The sequence below is a fragment of the Pteropus medius genome, unplaced genomic scaffold (genome assembly GCF_902729225.1).
Source record: "Pteropus medius unplaced genomic scaffold, Ma_sr-lr_union100, whole genome shotgun sequence".
Classification (NCBI taxonomy): Eukaryota; Metazoa; Chordata; class Mammalia; order Chiroptera; family Pteropodidae; genus Pteropus; species Pteropus medius.
In genome coordinates, this window is record NW_024342470.1 from 5,854,230 (window position 1) to 5,869,870 (window position 15,641).

General features: G+C 39.2%; 1 protein-coding gene and 2 pseudogenes across 3 annotated transcripts in view; 2 read left to right on the forward strand and 1 right to left on the reverse strand.

Moving 5' to 3' along the window:
* The first annotated feature begins 2,210 nt into the window (after positions 1–2,210).
* Positions 2,211–2,329, forward strand: LOC120603288 (uncharacterized; annotated as a pseudogene).
* Positions 2,330–4,174: 1,845 nt separating this feature from the next.
* On the forward strand, positions 4,175–5,420 carry LOC120603237 (mannose-6-phosphate isomerase-like; annotated as a pseudogene).
* An 8,710-nt stretch (positions 5,421–14,130) lies between these two features.
* COPB1 (coat protein complex I subunit beta 1) overlaps positions 14,131–15,641 on the reverse strand; it is a 31,783-nt gene continuing 30,272 nt past the window's right edge. For all 3 annotated transcript variants that reach the window (XM_039863657.1, XM_039863658.1, XM_039863659.1), the window contains exons 21-22: positions 14,992–15,147; positions 14,131–14,476 (exon numbers count right to left, since the gene is read on the reverse strand). In XM_039863657.1, coding sequence (XP_039719591.1) covers positions 14,417–14,476; positions 14,992–15,147 — 216 coding nt within the window. In that variant the 3' untranslated portion in view covers positions 14,131–14,416. The remainder of the gene's footprint in view (positions 14,477–14,991; positions 15,148–15,641) is intronic.

Here is a 15,641-nt window from a genome sequence, read left to right on the forward strand (position 1 = left end):
GCAGGAAACTGAGGAAGTTCACACCTGATATTTTTAGTTTCCTAAGAAGTAGGAAGCAAGTCAATTTCCAAAAATGGTGGTGGTGGTGGAGGTGGAGGTGGTGGTGGGAGGAATCAGAAGTAGGTTATGGGCCTTTTAGAGTTTAAACAAGGTTCTCAAATCTATCTCCACTAAGCCACCAGCCATTTAGTAGATAATTACGATAGCTTCCTATCTGGTTTACTTATCTTCCTTCATTCAATCCTTTCAACATATTGCAAAGGGGTTGATCTCTTTTAAAAGACAGAGCAATTCAGACAATGCCATATTCTGTGTAAAACGCTACTGGTTCAATATCTTTAAAATGATCCAAAGATCTGACTCACATTAACTTCTCTACCCTTCATATCTCTCACAAGACACCCCTTCCCTCACCCCCGCTTCATTTCCTTCCTCCTTCCTGTCCCAGGGCCTTCCCAGATGCTCTTCCCTCCACTGGAAAAGCCCAGCCATTCCACTTCTACTTTCACTTAGCTAATTCTAACTTTCCTTTAGAATAGAAATTAAATGTCACTTTTTCAGAGAGGCTTTCCTGGACCCTTCAGACTAGGGTAGATCTATTGGATGCTTTTATAATACTTGGAGTTTTTCCCTTTGCAACACTCTTCACAATTGTAGATATATGTTTATATATAGTGGGCAAGGTCTCTTCCCTCTGCTAGACTTTAATTCTATGAAGGTAGGCACTATATCTATTGTCTGTTTTTGTTATCTGTTTAACATGTAGCACATTGCCTGGCATATAACAGGTGATAAGTAAACGTTTGTAAAATAAATGAACAGATAAATCAGTTTTGTTAGTTAATTAGTTCATACCTATTGTGAAGAGATGACCAAGGTTGCAATACTTATGAGAGTCCAGTCAAGGATGAAGCCCACAGAATTGCTTTAGAGACAATCTGCATGAAGTAGAAAAGGCAGATTGTTGGACCAATACAAAGTTCAGACTTTTCAGAATAAGTGTGGCAGAAAGAGGATAATGCTGGTTTTCATGCTGCACTATAAGGTCTAGGCAGAATAGGAAAGGAAGGGAAATATTAAGGAGAGTGATGGACTTGGGAGAAAACAGTGAGGTCAAAGGCCTGATGGCATCCAGGATGTCAAGGAGCAGGTATGGTAGGAGTAAAAGAGTGAGAGAGCTAGGGAGCCAGGAGATGACAGTCAGAGATTTAATATGCCAGAATTTAAGATCTCTAAAGTGGAGTGCCACATCTTGAGAAGGTCTCGGGTATAACCATGGTTCTGAGGTAGTGGTTATTGTTGCCAGCATTAAGGAACAAAGAGGCTAGGATGTTAAACGACTTCACATAATGAAGTCACCTGGGCGATGGCAGGACTTGAAGTGGAGAAGACTTGAGGGACTGAGGTAGTCAGAAGAAACCACTGCAAAGAAAGCATAGAAGATGGCATGAGCCTCAATGGCAGGCCCTCCATCATTCCTTCCATTCTTAGGTCACTCGTTCAAGAATCGTGGTCCCAAGACAGAGTCTGATGCGCTGAGCTAGATGACATAAGCCTCAAAGGAGAAGTAAATTTTGCATGCGATAGAAGCGTAGTGATAGGTTAGTGTCAATGGAGAATGACGAGACTGCCAATGGAGGCCCCAATAAAATATGCGAGAAGAGGCAGCTTCTAATCAAGAGATTAGAAGAAAATATAGGGAGGTGTGGCCTTGAGGAAGAGCCAAGTTTCCATTAAGCAGGAGGTGAAGAGAGTAATCTGCCATGAACATAATGTTTATAAGAGGTTTTTGTCTGTTTGCTTGTTTTACAATGGATCAAAGGTTGTTCCAGCTGTAAAAGTAAAAGTCACAACATGTAATAGAAAGAGGACAGGCTATCTGTCAGAGGTCAGAGTTCCATTTCTGGCCTCATCATTTACTTGCTGAGCGACCTTAACCAATTACTTCACCTCTTTGAGCTCAGTTTTCTCATCTGTGAAATGATAAAGTCGTAACTGGCTTACTGTGAGGATCAAATATATAATGGATGCAAAATGGTACTGTAAACTGCAAAGTGCCATCTACATGTGAGTTATTACTGCACAGCGAGTTAATGGTAGCATTTGGACAAAATTCTTAATTCTTGACTCAATTTATAACAGTCCTGTAAGAAAGTCAGGGCAAAGGCTGTCTCCATTTTACAGGCTCATTTATTCAAAAAATCTTACTGAATTACGGCCATGCCACCCCGAATGCGCCCGATCTCATCTGATCTCCGAAGTTAAGCAGGGTCGAGCCTGGTTAGAACTTGGATGGGAGACCACCTAGGAAGACTAGGTGCTGTAGGCATTTAAAAAAAATAAAATAAAATAAAGTAAGAAAGAAAGAAACCTTACTGAGTACTTATCGTATGTCAGTTACTGAGCTGGACGAGGGGATAGTGAGATGAATCAGACACAATCTATAACTTTGGAGTTCATAGTTTAATGGAGGAGACAGACGTAGTAACACGATAAGTTGTGCTATGTGGCATAATGGTGGACTAGACTGCTAGTGTGCACAGAAAAACGAACAATTAGGGAGAGCTTGAGAGAGCTTTCTAGTAGGAGTGGCATGGGAACTGGGTCTTGAAGATTAAGCCAGAGAAGAGGAGAGGTATTCCACTCCCAGTCAGTTAGTGGTGAAGATCCAACTAGAACCCAGAGCCACAAACATGCAGTTATGTGCTCCGCACCCCCCTGCCCCCACCCCGTGCTCTCTAGACAAAGAGAAAGAAGCCTCTCTGGTCTCACTTAGAAGCTTATTCTCTTTGTTTTTGCTAAGGGCCTGGCTGCCATGGGAACACCATTCTTGCTTAGTCTCTTTTCTATATGCTGTCAACAACTTATTGTCGGGGAGCAATTGCACAGCTCAGATCCCCCAGATATGAGGCATCATGCTTGTTTCTGCCTCTTAGCCTCTTCCCAATTGTCTAATGATGCCTGTTGTTGGCTGACTGCCCTTCCTTATTTGGGAACAAATCAGAGGTCAGTGGGTCAACTAGTAAGCAGCTTTCCCAGGAAACCAGCAAGCCTTTAAAGGAATCATGACTTGTCACACACCCCATGATTGTGCCACACAAATGGGGTTCCTGGAGGACTCTTCACCCTGTCCCCTTCTCCCCTCACTATTTCCTTCAGTAACATTGAGGAAAAACCAGGTCGTATCTAGTTTCTTCATTCTCTTAGGTTCCCAAACTGATGGTTCCCTTCTCACTTTTTCAGAGAGCATTGTTGGAGACCTACCTCTTTTCCTGGAAACTTGGTCATCCAGGATTGGGCCCTATTTTAATAGCTAGCAATGATAAAATCATGGTATATCCATTTTATAGATGAAGAAGCTGAACCTCAGAGAAGGTAAGAGATGGTGGGCACCATCTTTGGAGGGACAGCAAAACATGAGACGGGACTGTAGCCTAAGGCAAGAAAATAATAATACAAATGTTGGCTGTCTAGCATTCAGGTCCCTTTTCCTAACAGTACTCTCATTTCTGCACACATTATGTAGAGTCGTGGAGGGAGTGGGCATCCAGATGCCTATCTATCACTATAGTCACTGAAAGGCCAAAGAGTTCTAGTGTCTGAGGTTTAAAGCAAATAGAAATTACCTCTCTACTGAGATTAGCACTGTGCTTAACCTACTGTGAATGCTTAGGGAATATCATTTCTGTTTCACCATCATGTTATTTATTATCCGTGCGGTGTTAGGCAAGTCACTTAACATTCCTTGCCTCAGAAATGATGTATGTAAAACTGCCAGTGTTCTTAATGTTTATTAACTGTTATGCTTGTCATAATTATTTTGTTATTGGCGTAATTATTTTATTATTTTATCATGAGTGAATGGGTTGAATCAATTGTGCTATGTCATTGGCATGACAAATTACTTAACATAATGCAGAAACAGACTTTGACTTGTTGATGTAGAAGTTTATATCATTGAATAGAAAGGTCACGTTATGATATTTAGATTAAAAACTATATATAAATAAATATATACCTGAAATGATATATCCCAAAATGATAACCAATATTTATCTTTAGGCAGTGTGATTGTGGATAATTTTCAAATTTTATTTTTGCCTTTCTTCATTTTCTGTCTTCACGAGCAGACATTATTTAGTAGTAATTATTTTTTAAGTGGGGTGCTGCAAGGATGGCTGCTCAGAGAGTATTCTCACTTTCCTGCGTGGTGAAGCAGTATGACTAGGGGAAGATGGGTTCCAAAGGTGAAGTGGCTCGGCTGCTGGCCAGCAGTGACCCACTGGCCTGGATCTCAGGCGATAAGCCATATGCAGAGCTGTGGATGGGGACATACCCACAGGGAGATGCCCAAATTCGTGACAACCACATCTTACAGAAGACCCTAGGCCAGTGGATTGCTGACAACCAGTACTACTTGGGCTCGAAGGTCAAGGAAACCTTTAATGGCAAGCAGCCCTTCCTCTTCAAAGTGTTCTTGGTTGAAATGGCCCTGTCCATCCAGGCACACCCTAACAAGAAGCTGGCAGAGAAGCTGAACCTCCAGGCTTCACAGCACTACCCTGATGCCAACAAGTCAGAGATGGCCATTGCCCTCACCTCCTTCTAGGGCTTATGTGGCTTCCGGCCAGTTGAAGGGATTGTGACCTTTCTGACGAAAGTGCCCAAGTTCCATTTCCTAATTGGAGATAATGCAGCAACGCAGGTGAGGCAGAGCCCGAACTGTGACTCCCAGGTGTGACCTCTGCTCTGCAGGGCTGTTTCTCCCAACTGATGAAGAGTGAGAAGGTGGTGGTGGAACAGCTCGATCTCTTGGTAAAACAGATCTCCTAGCAAGTGGATGCTGGAGACAGGGAGGACATCTAAGGGGAGCTCTTGCTGCAGCTGTACCATCTGTATTCCAGTGATATCAGATGCTTTGCCATCTACTTCCTGAACCCGCTTACCCTGGAGCTGGAAGAGGCCATGTTTCTGGAGGCCAATGTGCCTCAAGCCTACCTGAAAGAGACTGCATGGAGTGCACAGTATGTTCAGACAACACGGTATGTGCCGGCCTGACACCCAAGATCATCCATGTGCAACTCTGTATGACATGCTCAGCTAGAACCCCAGCCTCAGCAAGGATAGTCTCTTTTCTCCAACATGGAGTCAGGAAGACCCCTATCTCTCTTTCACCCCCCTGTACCTGGCTCCATCACTAAGTATAAGGTCTTGGCATTGGACTCTGCTAGCATCATCCTGATGGCGTAGGGTACAGTGACAGCCAGCACTCTCACGGCCCAGGCAACAACCCTTCTGCAACATGGTGGGGTGCTAGTCATTGGGACCAATGAGAGTGTCTCACTCACTGTGCCTGAGGACCTGCTGATATTCCATGCCTGCTGTCTGCTGTAGAGGCCACAGCCATCTTGGCTCTCCTGGCTCACCCTAAATCCTGGCCAGCCTTATCTCCTCAGGTCTGGTCCAAACTCCTTCCCTGCTCTGGACTTTTTTGGGTGCACGTTGGAAGAGCTGGTATAGAGTAATGAGCTTGAAGGCAGTGACTTTTGAGCAGGCCTAGGTTGACCCAACTTCTTCCTGGGAAGATGGGCCCAGGTGAGGACTAAGGACTGACACTCCTCTTGTATTCTCACCACACCTGAGCCAGACTCAATGCAGGAGGCAGCTCTGTTCCACCTACAGTATTAGACAGGCTGGTGAACTCTATGATTAGCTCAGCATCAGTTACAGCAAAGGGATAGGTAACTAATACTAAGAACAGGGTTCTGGCCCTGGGACTGCCCATTTCCTCAGCTGCAGAGGAAGGAAAGGGTAGGCCTGTGGACCAGTGCTGTTCATCATCACTTTCTTGCTCTGTCAAAACAATTTAAGATCAATTGTGTTGAGGAAAAAGGAAAAACAAAGATTATCACTTAGTGGCAAATCAAGGACTCTGACTAGATTTCAGTCAGGGGCAAATTCAAGGGGGTAGGGCAAGGCAGCCAGGTTGCACTCGATAGAGATGGAGTCAGAAATGTCAGTCAGAGCATACTCTGGATGACATGCCTCTGGTTTAAGGAAGGTCCTAGGCAGTGCCTAGATACAGATCCAACCTTCCAGGGAAGCTGGAGGCCAGAGCTCAGAGAATAATTTCTATCTGTCCCCTATCTCTTCCCTGCATCTTCTACCACTTTATCCCTCTGCAAAAAAGAAAAAAACAAAAAAACAAAAAGAAAAAGATTCCAGCCATTAAGTTCCTCAAATATGGCAAACTGATTTCCACCTCAGGGCTTTATTACTGCCTTTTTTCCCTGTTAAACCATTTGTAAGTTACTCTTCATCTACCGGCGACCATCTATCCCATTAGCCTATTTATTTCTTTGATAGCATTCATCCACTCTGAAAATATCTTGATTGTTGTCAGAAAAATGTAAGCTCATGAGTGCAAAGATGTTGTCTGTCTTGTTCACCATATACATGCTGTGACAAGAATAGTGCTTACAGAAAGCAGGAGCTAAAAAAAAAAAAAAAAAGAACACCCACTGATTTGATGCAAAATCAGAATTCCTCATCAGAGAAAGTGTTAAGCAGGGAAACTAAGACAGAAACCCAGCTGTGATACCGGGATTCGGTAGCATAGACAGTCAGCAACTGTTGAGTTCACCTTTTGGGGTTGGACGTAGTCAAGAATATAAGGAAACAAATACTATTTCAAGTGTTTTTTCCTTTGCAAAGAGTAGTTATTACCCCCCTCCCCCAATTGATGACATTTTCAGAATATGACATGGTCTGTAGATGAGTTTATTGGAAGTCTGGGCTTCTAGGCTAAATGAGTAACTTCCTGAATGATGTGAAATTGATGAAGCTTGTGGCATTACGGAAAAACATGACACAAATTGTGCACTAAGGCAATTCCATGGAAAGATGTTTGATAGTATAAATGGTCACTTAGTTTAAAAGACTTTGGCTTGAAGTTATGACAGCTGAACATTTCTTATACATACCAAAATCCCCAGTATGTAGCTATTAACTCAGCTTTTCTGGGACACAAGGAAGCAGACAACTAGAGTTCTATGCCAAACCTTCTGTAAACAAGTAGAAAAAATGAGGAGGGGGGAAGGGGAGTAGAAAATAGTTAAGACTTTTATTCTACACCTTTTACATGCCACACACTAACAAGGAATGAAGTTCTCATTTAATAATACTGCAACAGGTATTATTTCCACTTCCCAGATGAAAATAATAAGGCTAAAACAGATCGACTTAACCAAGATCACAGTTAATAAATTACAGAAGAAAATCTAATTCCAGGTTTATTTGACTCCAAGACCATCTACCACACTTGCCTCCCCAGCATTCTTGGAAATCCCCTTGATGAAATGTATTGCTCATCTGCGGGGTGCAAAGGGCAACGATACGGCTGAAAAGAAGGCAGGAAGTAACAGGAAAAACTAACCCATAAACTATAAGGTTGAATCACATGAAATTGGTGATGACTTTTTTTGCCATAAAAGAAGCAATATTGTTCAACCTCATGGTATTTGTGGTGAGAAGATCACTATGACAACACTATTAATCACTACTCTGTCACCCATTTGTACACACCTTTACGTATTACATTTCATTGCCATTTCAGTGACCCCTTGAAGCAGGAAGAGGGAGGATAATCATTCCCATTTTACACATGAGGAAAAGCAGGTCTGGTAACCCTACATGCTTATCAGAGCAGCATTTGCCCTTAGGAAAATCTGTAACATTTTTTAAGGCTTCTCCCTGTCTTCCACTTCCTACTCCCACCACATCCCACTGTCTACATCATGTTCTGTCAAAACAACTCTTGAATTTGTCTTCTATAGTAGGCTCCTAACTGGTCTCCCACACCCTCAATCTTGTCTCCAAACTGTAGCCAGAGATTTTTCTAAATGCAAATTTGATCATTTCACTTACCTCCTTAAAATCCTTAGTTCTTCATTCCTCACAAGATAAAGTTCAAATGCCCCAGCCTGTCCTTTATGACCCTGACCCCCGTCTACCATCTCCCGCCTCACCATTTGCCATTGCCCCTCAACACACCCTGTCGTGTAGAACCCACCTCTTACTTTACTCGAACTGTTCTGTGGCTGGATGGCTTTCTCATCTCTCACCTGACATTCAGCAGGCCAATTTATGCTTTTCAAGGCTTAGTTCAAATGTCACCTCTTTGTGAAACCATGCCTGACTTTCTTCTGGTAGTCACCAGTTTTCTATGCTCTCACAGCAGTTGGTACATTTCTTCTATTATAAGACCTATTAAACAATACTCTGATAGGTGTTCATGTGTCCTTAAGATACTCAACAAACTGCTTTTCACCCTTTGTAACTTCAGGACGTAGCACAACACTAAACATACAGCAGGTATTATCAGTTAGAACCCAAAGGTCCTAGAAAGTCCTTGTCTTGTGCCTCAGGTTAGGGAATAAGGGAAAAGTCCTAATGACATGTTGAGTGCCAAAAACCAGGGCAAACTATTCCAGGACTTTTCCAGAAGTCAGTACATTGAAAGTATAAGCCAGGGACTACCTGAACCTGGATTAATACTTTCATTAACAAGGCTTATTTTCATTAAAGTAAATAGTATCTACATGATCTGTATGAATTACATAAGAATATTTGGATTTTATATTTCACAGAGACACCTAGGCCAGTGGTGGAGCACCTAGAAACCAAATTGCCCTTTGCTGCCACCATAATAACACATTTAATTCAATTAGATGAGCAAGGAATAATTTACTAGTAGAAAATATGTATGCAATATAAAACCATCAGGAGTACACATGGCCACAAAGACAAGCTGTTAGATCGAGAGCATTTAGCTGGCCAAATATTCCCATAATGCTTCCTTGTTACTTTTTAAATTTGGTAGCAAATATTAATGTGTCAAAAACATGTATGAAGAAGAAATAGAAGATTGAAAAAATTCCTTCTACCAACTTTTCTTGAACCTGAAAAAAAGACCAACATTGTTTGATTTTACCTGTGGGAACATACTGGTCTAGCTTGTGGAATCCCAGTATACTAGCAGATAGTTAAAAACCACACTTTAAAGTCATACCTTTACTCAAAGCACAGGCCGTTAAAAAAACAAGTGTGACCTGAAACGACTCCATAGAAAGAGAAAATTTTGATTACAATAAATGAAATTCACTTTTTAATGTTGTTGGGCTTTAGGAAATGGTTTGCGTAACTTAGTGCAGTTCAGTATTTTTCCTAGATGCCTTGACCCAGATAGGCCTTTTCCCACTGTCCTGGCTGAAGTCTTGTGCTGCAAGATTCAGTCTTCTCCCTGTTTTAAGAGAATGCAGTGCTTACTCATGAGGAGATGCCAGCTCCTGGGTGGGCCCAGAAGCAGCTAAGGAACTTCTTCATTTCAGACACTTAGGAGCCCAAGAGATCTTGATCACAGATCTAAAAATCACAAGAGCAGGAATAAGGGACTCTGGGTAATGAAATATCTTAGCCACACCCAGTGACCTGAGGGGGTAGACAGCATTTATTTTCAAGATGTAATTGCGATACAACTTATAACTGGTATATTTTTATTTTTTTATTCACTTGGAGAGACAGGCAGTATATCTATAACACATCCTGATTCCTTAATATGAGACATTCTTAGAGTGGTCTTTTTCCCACCTAACATTTCAGAGGCACATTTCCACAAGGTTAATTTAATTCACACCCTGTAATCTTTATAGCTACATGCCCTATTCATTTGGCCACTCAATAATTACTTAGCCTCTATTATTTACTGTGTACTCTGGTACACTCTGTATTTACTTAACACCATTTGCTATCAATACTCATTTTGGAGTGTCACAATCGTTTTCAATTTTCATTGTTAAAAATACTATTAAAATCTCTAGACTTTTCTTTTTTTAGGTATGCCTTTCAAAATGGTATCACCAGGGAAGAGCCTAAGCAAGTCAAGGAATTGTATAGCTACTGTTGTATGTGGTCAAGTTTAAAGTATAAGATTTATTTTAGAATTCTATGTGAAATTTATGGTTAGACCACTGCAGAAGACCAGGATGAAGATGACAAGAGTCTAAACTAGGGCAATCGCAGTAGGAGAGGGAAAAAAAAAGACAGGAAAATACTGAAGAAGGGAGAACATGGAACTTGGTGTCTGATGATACAGGGGGTAAGGGTGGAGCTAGGCATGATTATTGGGTTTCTAGCACAAGTGACCAGATAGAGGACATAGCAGAGGAACATGTTTGAGGGAACAAGATAAGTTCCATTTCATGTTGATTTTGAGGCATCTGTGGAGATATTCAGGTGGAGATATTCCAGTTGACTATAAAGTTTGTTGAAGAGGTAGCTATAAAAACATAAGGCTTTTTAGTATAAGTTTCTTAAGCCAGAAACCCTGAAGGTCAATTAACTGAATTATTTCATTTTACAGATGAGGCGATAGGCCCGGACAGCTGTTTTCAGAAAGCAACTTTGAGAATTGAGATTAGATTTAGGAAGCCTCATTCAGGGCTATTTCAGCCCACCATGCTGCATTCCATTTTTATACCTTGTTGTTTTTATAATTATTCAAAAATACATGAGTAGTTTTCTCAGAATCCTAGTTATGTTTAGAACCCCAGAAAAAAGGTGTAAATCTCACCCACTTGCATTCTTTTGTAACTGCATAACTGACTTTTCAATCAAAAAGATCCTGCCATGAATGCTAGATAAAATAAAGAGAAAGTGGTCTGATTACTGGAAGTGACTTTGATCAGAGTGAGCAACTCTAAATATCACACTGTTCCTATAGCCTGGCTGCGCATATTTCTGTGCTTAATTGTTAAAGAATCAGTCATTTGATTATCATTCTGAAAGCAACCAAAAGTACTATGTTCATCACAGACCATCTATCACATGAGGTATATGGGTTATGACAGTTACATTTAGTTGTGATAAGAACAGTTGATAAGAAAAAGTACCAAGAGCTACTCAAAAAATTGACATGATAAGTACTGTTACAAAATTGAAGGCCAATGATACCTCAAATAAAGAATTCTTGAGAAATGAAGCTTCTTTTTAAGTAAGTTACCGGTGTTAAAAACAAAAATAAAGCAAGTACAGTATAAAATTAGGACCTAAGTTCTGAGGGAGGTATGAAGAAAATGAGACTAGGTTTCTGTCTTCTCTGCAGTGTAAGGAAAGAAAGTGAATGGGGGAAGAAATGAATGAATGCTTATTGATGAGTGCCTACTATGTACCAAATATTCATAATAAATTCATTTTATTTCATATCTCACATCAACTTTGTAAAGTACACATTATAAACACCCTAGAAATGTGAAAACAAAGGCACAAAGAGATTAGGCAGTGGTGGCAATATGTGACTAGTTGCAAGGGCTTTAGTGTCAGGCACCCTGGCTTTAGATTTGGGTTCAACTCTTACTATTAAGCCTTAATTAATAAGTAACTTACCCTCTGTATTACTTAATATTGTTTGCTTATCAATATTCATTTTGGAGTATCTATAATTGTCATCATCATCATCTGTAAATGATATAACCATCATCTGTGATACTGACTGTAATCATCTGTAAATGATGATAATATCTGCCTCACAGTCATTGAGAGGATTATGTAAGCCATGAAGAAAGCACCCAGTAAGCATTCAATAAATCAGCTATTTACCATTGTCTAAAACCACACAGCAAATAAGTGGTAGATAGGACTCCACACTTTTCTGATTCTAAACTGAACTTCTGCACTGTACCTGGTTGTCTCTTTAGGCTCCTGAGATGCTGGGAGTGGAAAGTAGAGCTCAGGGAGGGGAACAGATAACACTGATGGTGTACTCATAATCTGGGAGAGGGCAGAAAGGCAGGAAGCTGAAATAAGTATTAGGACAAAAGACAAACTATAATTTTAAACGGAATCTTGACTTAGGGGGAAGGCTATAAATTGTTAGCTAAGAACACTTACCAGAGTGGAAAGAAGTCACCAGTAAAACTACTTACCTTACCCAATATATAGCACAGATATTTCACATCTGATATTGTTTCTAAAAATATTTTAGATATCCAGAAATGAGTTCTTGTGCCTATTTTATAAATCACATAGACGTTTCTTACAGCTAGCAAAATATCGCTAATATCAATCTCCTTGCTAATAAAAAATTACCTGTTTTTCTCTTATAAAAACAGCTTTAAACTCTGATCACTTTTAATTCCAAAATAAAAGGAACTGCAGAGAGCTCCCTCTAGTGCCATAACAGCTTCTCTTGTAAGATTAACAAGTTAACTCATTCAATGTATTTATATATTATACCCTCACTTGGTGTCAGATACTATGTTTATTCTCTTACCAAACATTATGGTCCTAATTATATGATATTTTCTAATGTGAGCAGGTACAACCTTTAAATATATATTATATCCTTATTGAGAGAACAGTGTAAATAGCTTCTCTAGTGCTGTTATCCAATTCCATTTACATTTATTAAATGAACATAGCTAAAGAAATGCTGAAGTAAACAGCTTAATGTAGTATAGATATCTGACAACTGTGTTAACTTCTCTCTTTGTTCTCCTTATTTATGAATTTAAGAAAATGGCAATGTGAGCCAATTTGATCCCAACAAAAATGGTCTGAATATGTTAGGCAGGCAATTTTCTGAGTTATCAATAGAGATATATTCTAGGACATACAGAGGCATAATTCCTTGAGATTTTAAATGCGATACTAGTTGATTGTGAATACAAAACTGAAATCTTTAACATGCTAAGTCACTTTCTTGTCCTATATATTGCCAGCCAATAGATGTTCGATGAAAAAAGAATTCCTTAGTCAAGTAAGATTAAGACATGATGGGTTAAACCAAACTAATCTGCTTTCTTTACTGAAAGACCTCTCAGAACACTAATGTGCATGGTGAATTCCCAGCACAGGACAGTATAAACCTTTTCACAAACTTACTTGACTATGGAGCCCTTTTCCTCCTAGAATATCTAATGACATCAAGGACGCCAACGTTCAATGGAACATACTTTGGGAAATGATTTAATCCAAAGGTGCACCAGTTTCTCTGCTCTCATCATAAATCTTCAGCCTTTGACTCAGTGCATCAAACTGAACCCATCCTTCCTTCCTGCATTCCTAGTATCTTTCCCATTCGGTACTCACTGACTGCTTTGAGATCTCAGTGCTCTGGAATCTCAAATGTCTGGTAATCCTTTGGTTCTTTCTGATTAAAAGAGCAAGTGGCTTCAAAGTTTATGACATCATACAAGTTACCAAGCTCCTTCACAATCCAAACAAATCATTCCATTCTCACTCAAGCACTGAAATAGGAGATGCTGCTTTTACTCTTTCGAAGACCTTATCTGTGGATTCATCCTGAATGCCTGAAGCCTAACTGGAAGACAGAGTATAACAGTCCAATGTTTAGCCTTAGCTAAAAGATCATACTATTTCAATCATCCCCAAGGAATGCAAGGACCAAAAGGACAGCACAATCACACTCTAGGGAAGTTAGTTCAGAAAGGCATCTGGAATCATATTGGGAGGTGACGGTGCCCAGCCTAGTATAAAGTGAGAAAAAGGGGAGTGAGCAAGGCATGGACGCAACATGAGAACAGTACAGTTTTTTGAATCCTCTGGAGCTGAATCCTCCCAGTACAGTTTCGGTAACTGGCTGGAACCAATTTAATTCCTAATAAACATAAAAGAATACCCAAAGCTAAATGTGAATGAATAAAATCTATTTTGGGTTATCTATTTTTCATTATGATTCAGGATAATTAGAACAGTATATTTATTTCAGTTAGGGTTCATAATACTCTTTTAAACTGAAGAGGGATCTGTTTTCTCAAGTTATTTGGTACTTTCTTCCTGGAGTTAAATTCCAGAGAAAAGCCCTTTAGAATAAAATAAGGCATTTCTAAACTTACTGATGTTGGAATAATAAATAAGTAAAATCGATCAAGTAAATCAAGGCCTGTCTCATTTTACATCACTGGGTTTGTACATTCTGTTAATAAAGTTCATATATTCACAACTCAAAGAGTAATTTAAATTTATAATAGAAATCTATAACCCAACAAAAAAATCCATTGCTATATAACTAAAATTATGTAATTATACATTTATTTATAAAATAACAGAAGATTTAGGAATAAATCTGTTTATTGTATTGTGAAAATGGTCGTGGTACATATGAGAAACATTATATAGTTTGAGGACAGCATTCAGAACTGTTAAGACAAAAGACAAACTATAATTTTAAACTCAATCGTGATTTACGGGACAGGCTGTAAATTATTGGCTGGAATGCGTTCAGCATGAACTCAGATTCTATATAACATAAAGCATGAAAAAATACAAAAGATGTTGGAGTCCAATAAGCCCATACCTAAATTTTAACTGTAAAGCTGCAAGGACTTCTTGTTTATTCTTATACACTAGTTTTCTTCTGAGATAAGTTGATTTTATCTCCAAGACTTAAGGCCATTCCCTGTAAACAAGAATGAAGATGCTTATAATTATTGAAACTATGTAAAACCCGTATCTTATTCTATCTCAACCAAGTCCCCAATCAATAATACCACATTCAACAATGAAACCAAGGATGTACAAAAGAGACTCACCAAAACCTTACTTGGTTAAGTACTTTTAGTGTTAGAATCACGAACAGTCACTGGATTTGTTGCTTGGATTTTAAAATATTTAAAGAACCCATTTCACAAACACCTCATGAGAATCAATCATTTAAGCAAATAATCAATTATTTAAGCAAATAATCCAGAATGAAAAGGCCAAAAGGTGGTCCATTTTAATGAAGCAAAGGCTGTATTTGTATTCAGAGAATACATTTATTATATATATATATACACACACACATATATATATATGCATCTAATGCACAAAACACTAGTGTGACAGAGCATAGTACATACATAAATAAGAAAGCTTTAAATTCCTTCTCCTTTTGTTCAATTCAGAGATGATCTCAAAAAAAGCAATTGTTACCTGACTTTTTGCACGAATCCTTATGTGGCCAGTAACAGGGGCCTCTGGTCCCTGGTGAATAGGCTTCTCAATGCTGACATTTGCAAGTGCGTCTTCTCCAAATATGGAACGAGCATAGAGGTTGGCTGCCATAAAGCCACAGTAACCAGAAAGTGCCTGGAAGAAATTAGTGATAAATTCAATACTTTACTAGAAAACTACATAGAAGAAAGACCAAAGAGCATAGATGAACTATCACTTAAAACAGTACTTATCATATGGTGGTGGTGACACAGCTGTATGAGTTTGTTAAAACTCATGGAACTACACACTTGAACAATATGGATTTTACCACATCTATATTATATCTCAATAAACCTGACTTTAAAGAAATAGCACTTACCTCAATTTGTATTTATACATTTTCCATTTACTTAGAGTTGTTTGACTGCCCCTTACACCAGACCTTAAGCTCCATGAAAAGACTATTTAAATTTTGTTCATTATTGTATATCCAGCAGCTCCTAAGTATGCTGGGCGTATAATATTTGTCTGAATATCTGTTGGGCTCAGTATTTGTTAAATAAACTAATATATGAATTAAAACCTGCTCGTCTCGCAGCAGATATTCTTTTACTGATAAAATTAGTATTATAACATTAGCAAAAATC